The sequence below is a fragment of the Pinus tabuliformis genome, chromosome 4_1, assembly GCF_031772625.1.
Source record: "Pinus tabuliformis cultivar Carrire ecotype Pingquan chromosome 4_1, CPIR1, whole genome shotgun sequence".
NCBI lineage: Eukaryota > Viridiplantae > Streptophyta > Pinopsida > Pinales > Pinaceae > Pinus > Pinus tabuliformis.
Genome location: NC_142303.1, coordinates 362,163,108 through 362,175,066, shown reverse-complemented (window position 1 = coordinate 362,175,066; position 11,959 = coordinate 362,163,108). Strand labels below are relative to the sequence as shown.

Below are 11,959 nucleotides of genomic sequence, written 5' to 3'. Positions count from 1 at the left end.
CATGCGGTATGTTTCTTTATTCAGAAGACTTGCCCCTAGAATTTTATCTCTCTCTCTCTCTCTCTCTCTCTCTCTCTATATATATATATATATATATATATATATATATATATATATATATATATATGATGACTAATGCTTTGAAAAGGAGCAACTTACTTGACAACTCATCAACAATTATATCTACAAACTCATCCAACATAACCTTGAATTCTTCAGGAAAATCATTTAAACTTGTGCTGGTAAGAATTACCTTGGGCTTACCAATCAAAGAAAAATGAATTTCTTCTTTCTTTTTGAGCTCTTGCAATAGTTCCTTCCCATCCATAAGTAGCACACTAGGACTAGCTTCCTCTTTCAGATCGTTATCCTCTAAAGGTACTAGTGGATGCTTTTGGCCATTTTTCTCAAGAGTGTAGGTGTTCTGCCTGCCATCATGAATGGATTTCTTGTCATACTGCCATGGTCTTCCCAACAACACATGGCACACATCCATTGGCATTATATCACATAATACCTCATCCTTGTAATTACCAATCTAGAACTCCACTTTACACTGCTCATTCACCAATATCTGATGGCCTTTTTGCAGCCAAGACACCTTGTAAGGTGTGGGATGTGCTATTCTCTACAACCCCAACTTCTCTACCATTTCTATGGAGACCAAGTTATCTGTGCTACCACTGTCAATCACCACTTTGCAACACTTGCCTCCTGATTTGCATGTGGTTCTAAATAAGATTTTTCTTTGTGCTGGTTCCTTAACTTCTTTTTTAGACTTAATCAATATTCTCTTCATCAATAATGATTCTCCTACCTCTAGTGTTTCTTCATGGATAACTGCAACTACATTTTCTTCTTGTGCTTCTGCTATATTTTCTCCTCTTTGGCTTGTAGGATTATTTTCTGGACAATCCCATGACATATGTCCCAATTTCCCACATTTGTAACATTGAACTTGGTAGCCTCTGCCTCAACCACATCCTCTTGAGAAAGGCCTTCTTCCTCTTGATTCACCTCCTCTTGATGGTTGATTGCTTGAACTACCTTTGCCTTCCTTTGGAGATGAGTTTTCTCCTGGTAACTGGTTTATCGTCCCCCCTTACAGGACTTCTCCCTCTATTCCCTTGGCTCTACTTTCTAGCCAATATTTCCTCCGCTTTCAAGGCGAACTGGTAAGCATCTTCTACAATTCTGGGTGAAAATAGGTTAAACTCATCTTGAATCTCGAACTGCAACCCATTGATATATCTGGCAACCTTTTCAGGTGTTTCTTCGATGTATCCTGCTCTAATATTCACCTTGTAAAATTCTTCAGTATACTCTTTAACAATCAATGACCTTTGTTTCAAATTTTGCATTTTCTTGAATAAAGACAACTGGTAATCTTTGGGCAAAAATTTACCTTTCAACTTTGCCACCATTTTGCTCCAGCTTTTGATCTTGGCTTTGTTCTTTCTTCTCCTTTCTTCTTGGACTCCATCCAACCAAAGAGCTAGATGTGTCCTTTCAATCTAGTAACAACAAACTTCACTTGTTTGTCTTCAACTACCTCCTCGTACTCAAAATGTTTATCTAAAGCATTGATCCAATCTATTAATTCTTCTAGTTCCAAGCTACCACTGTAGGTAGGTATCTTCGTTTTAGGCCTCGAAATAACCTCGATCATTGACCTCATCAATTTAATTTCTGCAAACTCTCCGACATGTTCTTCATCTTTCGCTGGATACTCTTCCTTGGATTCGCTAATGTCTCCAACCTCTGGATCTCTTTGCCTATTCATCTCTAAGGCTTCTAGCCTTTCTTGGACACGTCTCATGTCCTCCCTATCTCCAACATCAAGTTTGGCTTCCCCTTCGACCTCGTCTTCCCCATTGAGCGTGAAATGCCATTTCACACTTTTTTTTATGTGTTGTAGCTCTGATACCATAATCAATGCTTGACCTGCAACAAGATTAATGGTTGTAGTTTGCAAACAACATTAACTCATTTACACTTTCAAATTGCATTTCTCATTCAAAGAATCTCCAACAAATCTCTAACATATATATATATTTTTTTTTTCTTTTGAATTACAAAGGCTAAATACATACTTTCATAGATAATCATATATCTAATTCTTCTTCTATAATTACTAAAATTTGGATGAGTTGGAATTTTCCAAAAAGAAATCCAAGCTCCCTGTTTTTCTTCAAAAAGTCTTATCTTTCTTTAGATTTTTTTTCTTTTACAAATCTAATCTATTTTCTAAACTTAATAAAAAAAACTACGTCCATCTCTATCCACAAAAGCGGATAAGATTTGTTATTTTTTCCTGACATCATTCCTATCAAAACTTTCTAATATTTAAACTAAAACAAAACTAATTTACTAATAAAATAAAGGAATCTAATTTCTTCCACATTTCATTTGTTTTTTTTCCAATTTCAAGAGTAAGATGCTCCAGCATCATTAAATTTTATCTTCCACATTTCATTTGTTTTTTTCCAATTTCAAGAGTAAAATGCTCGAGCATCATTAAATTATAATTATATATATATATATATATATATATATATATATATATAGAATAAGAGAAAATAAATAATTTAGGGTAGAATCTCTATGTTGAAAAAATCAAATTGATATGAAGTATCATAAGTAGTCTAAATGGCATGGCAAAAAATTCATGTGTAATAAAATCTCTAATATAAAAAATAAAATAAAAAAATTAGTTACACAAAGTCTTGCTCAAGTGCCACTGAATTTATTTTAATTTTAATTTTTTTCTCAAAGTTATGATTAAAATTGTGACACAAAAGAGAAAATCTTATTTATAATTGTAAGACAAAAGAGAAAATCTTATGTATTGTATTGTTGAGTTAAATTTTATTTTTTGATATTGCATCATGATTTAAAATTGAATTGTCATTTAAAATTAAATTGTGAAAATATATAATATAGGTAAGGTTTATTGAGGAAACCGATTGAACCAATTTGGATTAATTTATTATAGAAATTCATAAATCAAGATTTAAGAGTAAAATTTGATGTTAGGTTGTTATAAAAGAGTAAGATTTGTAAGATTTGATGGTACATTATAATAAAAAATCAATATGGATTATAATGATTATAGTAAAAGTGTCAATTTTATGTATTTTTTATATTAAAACTAAAAAATTATCACAAATTTATTTTAAATTATTATTATTATTATTAATCATAAAAAATAATATATATATATGATGATGATGATGATGATGATGATGATGATGATGATGATGATGATGATGATGATGATGATGATGATGATGATGATGATGGTTAACGCCCGCTGAGACCAAACAATGGTTTATCGGACCTAAAGAAACAAATTATTTATTTTGATTTAAGATTTTATTCCTATGCTCAAAAAGCTTGGAGAGAAGCCTCCCGAGCTCACTATAATTTTGACATTGTAAAAGGCTAGGAAGGTCAGTATTGTTACAAAGATTGTGAAACTGAGATCTAATGTGGTTGTACGCGGGGCACTCTAAGATAGACATTTACTTTCACTTTATTATGTAGATTATTAGTTTGTAAATATTCTTTACTACAATAATATGGCTTATCAATACCACATTCCCATAAAACAATTCATTTATTAATTAATTAGTATTAATTTAAAAATATTCTTTATTACAATAGTATGGCTTATCAACACCACATCCCCATAAAATCACAATACATAATTCATTTATTAATTAATCAATTTAATTAAAAGAGAAAAAGAGCATAATTACTACTAACATATTAAATGGAGATTAAATCCCTACCATCCCTTTAAAAATTATTGATAATTAAATTAAAGTTCTAGAAGCTTTATTCAAAAAATAGAGAAAGTTGGAAATCTTATTCCAAAATTTTGAAAATCCTATTATAAAAATATATAAATAGTATTTTAAAACATTAAATTTATTTATACTTTCATGTATTTCAAATAAACAAAAATTCATAGTGTATTGGGTAACATTGTGGAGGTTTTTCAAGTGTATTTTTTGTCAAATTTTCACAAAATCTTGTAGTAAAATCACAAGTTTGAGCTGTGAATTTTTTACAATCCAAGTGATCTAGAGGTTTTTGAGAATATTGACAGTCAAAAATCCATTTTAAACAACAAAAATCAAAATTTCACTAATTTCTTTTAAAAATATAATATTAAAAAAAAATCTTATTAAAAAAATTATACTCTAAATTTCTAAAAAAACCACGAAAACAGATAATAAGCTTATTCTCAAATAATAAAAGATAATAATTTTATTTCAAATTTCTGAAAAAAACGACCACTAATAATTAGCCTTTGCAACCAGACGTGAAAGGTTACAAATCTAGAATACCTTTTTTGAGAGAAGTGCAGCAGGCCTGCACGGTAGAGCTTTCCTCCTAAACTACTATTTGGAGTAGTCATTTCAATCTAGAATACCATTTGAAAGAGAATACATGTAGAAGTTTTGACAACGTGTTGAAAATTGAACAAAATCGTGATGGGTTGGACCACCTGAAAATTTGGTAGGAATTGACTGCTGCTGTGCATTGAGTTATGTGAAATTAAGAATTTTTCTTTTAGACTATTAGCTAAATTATTGAATTATTGATTTTGTTTGTTTCAAAGTGACAAATTTACTTTACAACTCTTTACAGTTGTTAGACAGAATTTAAAGGAACATTTGAGACTGAAAAATGTGGATGCTTTACGTTAACGTGGATGCCATACAACGTTAACGTTGAGGGCTAGAATTCTCTGATTTCTCGAACGTACGCCAAGTGCAGCAGCCAGGCTTGAAAATCTGTTCCGTTAAATTGCTATATATACAAAGAGAGAAAGAGAGAGAACTGTCTGACTGGCATTGGTTAAGTGCTAAAATTTGCTAGACAAATTGGTGGCTAACTACAGAGAGAATTTTTGGTGATGGAAGGTAAGACTGAGGATAGAAGGGTTTGTATCATAGGGGCAGGAATGAGTGGTCTCCTTGCAACCAAATATTTACTGAGTCGAAATCTGAAGCCCACGGTGTTTGAAGCAAAACAAGGAATTGGCGGCCTGTGGAGAGAAACATTTTCTTCAACAAAGCTACAGACTAGTCGCCCAGCCTTCGAATTTACTGATTTTCCATGGCCAAGCCATGTAACTAACCAATTCCCAACGCACTCTGAGGTGTTGGACTACTTCCAGAGCTATGCCATGCATTTTGGATTGCTTGATTACATTCACTTCAATTCCAAAGTTGTGGAGATTCGATATATTGGCCAAGAATATTGTGAGAACAGTCTGGAACATGCTGGGTTATGGGGTAAGAACGGAGGTCCATATGCCAATAATGCAGTTTGGGAAGTGGGTGTGCAGAAAAGCAATGGAGAATCCACAGAGGTAGAGACAGATAGAGGATACAATATGGTTGTTTCCTTTTATGCATGGTACCAGTTAATTAATCACTTCAACCAAATATCATAATTATGAAGGCAATAGTAAAATAAATATAGCAATTTATTATTATTAAGAATATCGTGTATAACAAATTGGATAAATTGGCTAGTACAACCTGAATACTTTTTCATATGAAGTTTAAGTTTAGTTGATTTTTTAATTTTTTTAAGTAGAAAAATATTATTTTTCATTGTGATTATAATAGCTTGTTTCTGATATATATTTTTCACAAAAATATATTTTTGTTATTTTACTAAATAAAAATTTAATTCAAAATCTCATTTACTTATCATATCTCCATTATCTCTTATGATTTTATTTTCAAATATATTAGCATTCTTTCTTCTTTCTTTCTTTCTTTTTTCTTTCTTTTTTTTTTTTCTTTTTTTTTTCTTTTTTTTCTTTCTGAAGTGTCTCTGTCCTCCACTTTTACATAATTGTTTTGCTACAAGATCTCAATAGTTCCTTCATTTATTATTGCACCTTGCTGGAAAGAATGAAAGTGAATGAAACATGTTTATGATGCAATGCCCCTTTTTGATAACATGTGTGCAACCCCATTCTGTTCCCGGTACACATGCCTATATGTAATCTGTAGAAGGGTCTGCTCCAGAATCTGGATACATCCATGCAGAAAGATTGATAGGATTGAATTGAGTGTTCCCTGTACCCATTCAATGACACATTTTGAGTCCCTGAATATCTTTATGGTCTCAATACCCAACCATTTTGCCCATAATAGTGTCCCCTATAATGCTGTGATTTCTGCCAGACTATTTATGCCACTTCCTCTTTCCCACTAAAAATGATAAAACTTACCAGGTTCCAATACAATATATGCCTCACATCCATATTTCCCTAAGTACACCCCATAAAAAAACCACTAACAATTCACTCCAAATATCAATTTAAATGTAAATCCAAATATAAATTTAGTTTAAATGTTTTAAGTTTTGGTTTTCTAAATTAATTTTAAAATTGTTAATATCAATTTAAATATAAATCCAAAATTAAGTTTAAATGTTTTAAGTTTTGGTTTTTAAAATTAATTTTGAAGTTGTTAGAATTTTTTAGGATTATAATTTACATTTGAGTTATTTATATATATATATTTTGAAATCAAATGCTTTCAATGAATTAATGATTATACCACATCTTCTAATTTGAAAGAACAGCTAGATTCACTTGGTGCCACGAAAATTTCCCTGCCATCGAGGAATATATTGAATTGTTTTGGTTTCCCTTGGTTCATGCAGTGGCATCATTTTGAATTCTTAATACTATGCATTGGTAGATATGGGGATGTGCCCAAGATCCCATCACTTCCTCCTGGTAAAGGGCCAGAAGTATTTCAAGGAAAAGTTTTGCATACATTGGACTACAAAGGGAAAAAAATTGTAGTTATCGGTATTAGGAAGTCAGCAATGGATTTAGCGGTGGAATGCGCTGAGACAAATCAAGGTATATATCGTTAGATAATATAGACCTTACACCATAAATGTTTTTTGATTCATTAAGTATACTAAGGTTACTGATGAGCTCTCTTTAACATTTGATGGGGAGAAGGTGGCCATCCCTGTACGCTGGTGTTCAGAGCAGCGCACTGGACAATTCCTTCCTACAGCGTTTGGGGAGTGCCCCTATCATTTTTTTACGGTACACGTTTTGCCCAGTTGTTACTTGAAAAACCCGGTCAAGGGTTTCTGTACAGCCTTATATCGCGCCTATTTGCACCGATGGTATTCTTTTCTCTATTTCATTGGAATCTCGGATAATATTAGGAGTAATTTGTAGAAGTTGTTTCTAAAAATTCTGGATTTTTTTAAAGTACTGGTAATATGTCTGAAGTTTTTCACTTACTTCTACACAACACCAAAAATTCCATACATAAATCTGTATAGACATACTTAAAATTCACAATAAAAATAGTAGAGTGAAGATAACGTTATAGAAAGTAGCCCCTATTTCAACAATTTTATTATTTAAATTCATGTAACCCCTATTTCAACAATTTTGTTATTTAAATTCATGTACAGTGTAGCAGTTCATTGTTTGTCTCCCTTTTTCTGCAGAGATGGGCAATGTTCAAGTTTGTGGAGCTCTACCTTATTTGGAAACTTCCTTTGCGAAAGTACGACCTTGTTCCACGTCACAGCTTTCTTCAGGAGTTAACTTCTTGTCAAATTTCATCGCTTCCAGATGGTTTGTTTTCAAAAGCAGAGGAAGGTTGCATACACTTTCGAAAATCTACCAACTGGGGTTTTTGCAGTAAGGGGATTGTATTAGATGATCAAACAGTGGTGGAAGCTGATCTTGTGCTGTTCGCTACTGGTTATGACAGTGAAAAGAAACTTAAGAGCCTACTTCCAAAGATTTTTGCAGAACCTCTCGAGAAATCAGCTGTAGTTCCTCTATACAGGTTAGTTATTCACTACAGCTCTGGACTCTTTAATGTTTTCCTGTTTATTGTCGTTGTTAATACAAGTGCTTCAATTGAGGTGAAAATGTTGGTGACTGATGAAGGTCTGACCCCTAACGCCTAAGTCACTTTTCTACTGAGAATAAACAGGGGGCTCATCCATCCACGCATTCCTTGTATGGCAATTCTTGGCTATCCGGAATGTTTATCAAATCTGCATTCTACTGAAATACGTACTCAGTGGCTAGCCCATTTTCTGTCGGGAAAATTTGTCCTTCCAAGTATCAGGGATATGGAGGCAGATATCGATAGCCATTCCAAGCATATGAAGAAATTTACACCCTTGTATTCGAAAATCTGTCTCGACAGTTTTCAGATATGGGACAACGATACCCTTTGCAGAGACATGGGACGGAATCCAATGAGAAAGAAGAATTGGTTTTGCGAGCTTTTCTCTCCTTACAGTAATTTTGATTATCGAGAGTTGTAGACAGTAGTGTGTCCAGGAAAATATAAGGCTGTCTGCAGAAAGTGCATGTGTATTTAACGTAGGAATAAGTTTGCTTAACTTGCTTTTGACTGTTTTCGGTCGTTGAAAATCTCTAAATAGGGTAGAAGTGAATCAATTTCTTCTTATTTAACTGCTGCTTTGAAATTTGAACGATCCCATTTCTATATAACTGTATGTGATTGAATGATCAAATGAAAATTAGCATTGTACACACTTGCAAAAGCACTCAATTTATGAACTTGGTCTTTACACTGAATCTTTGTCAAACTCCTTCGCGCAGCATGTCCAAGAGGGTAGTAAATGCATCTATGTATAGAAAAGACAAATATCAGACGGGGTATTGAGCTTGTAAGGAATGATAGCTTAATCGATGCATTCTAATGCGATTACATCAAAACGAATCAAAAGTGTTGGATTTCTCAACTTGGTCTTTATACACATTGAATCCTTATCAAAATGTTCCATGTCATTATACTATGTTGAAAAATTGAATAGGATCATAATGGCTTGGACCCACCTGACACTGGTAAGAATTGAAATGACCAGCAGGTTACTGTGCATTGAGTTCTGTGAAACTAAGGATTCTTCTTTGGACGAACGCTAAATTATTGATTTGGATTGTTTCAAAAAGACAAATTTACTTTACAATTATGGTGTATAATTGTACTAAAATTTAAAGAGACATATGAGACTGAAAAATGTGGATGCCACGAGCTAACGTGGATGCGACACAATGATAACGTCGAGAGTTGGAATCTGTGATTCTCGAATGTAACATTTTGAGACTGAAACGTGGATGCGATAGAAGGTTAACGTCGAGAGTAAAAATTTCTGTGGTTACTCGAATGTTACTCCGAGTGCAACAGCCAGGCTTGTGGTTACTCGAATGTTACTCCGAGTGCAGCAGCCAGGCTTGGTAATCTGCTACATATACACAGAGAGAAAAAGTCAAAGCAGGGTTCTTTTTCTTTTTTGGGGGTAAATTTCAGGCTGGATATCTATTAATAAGAAAAGTTTACAATTTTACAAAATTACTATCATAGATTTATTTCTTTAGGAACCTTGGCATTTTTATCGATTTACATATTTGAGACTATTAATAAGAAAAGTTAGTTTACAATTTTACAAAATTACTATCATAGATTTATTTCTTTAGGAACCTTGGCATTTTTATCGATTTACACATTTGAGACTATGTAAAACTAGGATGTATTAGGGCATAAGCTGGCTGTCGCCTGTAGCCAGTCATTTATAAAAACACAATATATGTAGATCAGCACCTAATGAACAGTTAAGGAATAGCTAGAGAATAACACGACGAACAGCTAAATAACAACTGTAGGCTAATAGCATTAGACACAATAAACATGACTGAACAAAAAAATCAAAACCTATCGCTAGACTCCTTAATCACAAAGCTAGTGTTGATGCATTGATGACACCGGGTCCTTCACGATTCAGGCTTATTGGCACTATGGGTTTGTAGTTTGGTTAAATGCTAACAAACTGCAGTGGGTAGACTGTAGTTTGGTTAAATGCTAACAAACTGCAGTGAGTGGATTAAAGGGGCGTGTATCACAAGAGTAGGGATGATTGGTGTTTGAACCAAAACAAGAAATTGGATGCCTGTGGAAAGAAACATCTCTTTAACAAAGCTACAGACTAGTCGGCCTGCCTTCCAAGTAGGGTTGTTTCATGTTATGCATAGTATATGTGAGGTAGTCACTTTAACTGCATGGCTATGAGGTAGCTAGCGAAATAATTTTGCTGAGGGGCGAAAATATTCTCATAGGGTTTTAATTAATTAAAAGATACATAATTAAGCAGCACAATTTATTGGGGCAACAACACTCCAAACAACCGGAGGAAAACGACTGTTCTCAACAGTTAGTAGATGACTATAGCGAGAGAAAAACTTTTAACCGAGCAATGATTCCGTTAATCTTGATATGGTTGCTCTTTCTGGCAGAGCAGCTCAAGGGACAACAGCAGCGGCCGCTCCGTGCTCACTACGGCTAGGGCTCTTTATGAATGGTTCTTTCCATCGACTATTCAAATTGCGGGGAATTGCGGCTGTGCAAAAGGCACAACTAGGGATTTTTAAATGGCAGTAGGTCTGCGAACCCTTTTCTGATAGAAATCGAGAGATGAGGAGGAGTGATTATGCCCACAACAAATGATATTATAATATTTTTATTGATCATAAAATATTATAATATTTTTATTTATCATAAAATATTATAATATTTTTATTGATCACAATAGTTAGTTATATATATATAATTATATCAAAGATATAACACAATCGCATCTAGATTATGACTTCAATTCATTACATAGAAATTAATAGGTTTTAGACTTAAGTTTAGGGACTTACAATGATAATTACATATGACATGGAAGCATTACTTCCAACTTTATCACACTACTATATGAAAGATACTTTTAAGACATTTTTTTTATAACAAAAGAGATGTTTGTCTTAAAAAGTCATTTTTTATTTTAGTTATTTTATATTAAAATTTAGTATTAATTGAAACAATTTGAGACAAAAATACTATAAAACAAAAATAGCTTTCTTATTTTACAATGACAACTAAGACGAAAATAATTTAAGATAGTTAACAATTAACGAAAACAATTTAAGATAGTTAACAATTAAGACAAAACCATACCAATTTAAAACAATATTATCTAACCCCTGCAAAATTGACTCTACTACTAAGTCCTCAAGCTTGCAGGCTACTATTGTTCCTATTTCACTTACCATTCATGTTATCTTACATAAAACCAACAATTGGCTACTATTGTTCCTATTTCACTTACCATTCATGTTATCTTATATAAAAACAACAATTTGTTGGGGTCTTCTTTTTGTGGGGTAGCTGAATGTGAAGAAGGCGACAAGATTTCCCAAACATCAATTCCTCTTATGTCATTTCAATCTCTGCTATACTATTAGAGACAACTTATTTGTCATTGCATTGAGGAACTTTGCACAAAGATTCCATGAGTGGAAAGGTGATAATTATATTTTTAATTTTTTAAAATAGATATTCAAACCACATTAAATTTAATCATATCAATTTTTTTTTTTATTAATTCTTTTTAATTAAATATGAAATTAGAATACTATAATTATATTAACGTTTTAATATAAAATTAAAATATAACATTTTGAAAAGTTAGAATATTTTAAACTAATTTTGAAGTATTTAATTTAATGTATATTTATTTGAAAATTATATTAAAATTTACATAAAGGTAATAAATTAAAGATAATTTGATTTCGAAACAATTACAATATTCATACTATATTCTAAAAATATAATAAATAAATAGATAAACATTATTATTTTTTGGTTGGCCTAACTCACATACCACATTCTAAAAATATAATAAATAAATAGATACAGATTATTATTTTTTGGTTGGCGTAACTCACAGAATTTTGAACTTTGAATCTCATGATTTTACATAATACTTAGTAACAAGGTGATTGTCAATTGTGATTTTTTTTTAATTACTTCAACTAAAACTTTGATATAAATTTGTAAGAAATTAGATACAATATAACTATAAAAAT

At 32.2% G+C, this 11,959-nt stretch overlaps 1 protein-coding gene across 1 annotated transcript; it reads left to right on the top strand.

The window, feature by feature from the left end:
- The first annotated feature begins 4,927 nt into the window (after positions 1 to 4,927).
- LOC149175815 (putative flavin-containing monooxygenase 1) lies at positions 4,928 to 8,402 on the top strand. Its single transcript, XM_089421254.1, has 5 exons — positions 4,928 to 5,386; positions 6,700 to 6,913; positions 7,007 to 7,182; positions 7,516 to 7,862; positions 8,013 to 8,402. The coding sequence occupies exons 1-5, from the start codon at positions 4,928 to 4,930 to the stop codon at positions 8,350 to 8,352; spliced, it is 1,536 nt and encodes a 511-aa protein (XP_089277380.1). The 3' UTR covers positions 8,353 to 8,402.
- The last annotated feature ends 3,557 nt before the right edge of the window (positions 8,403 to 11,959 follow it).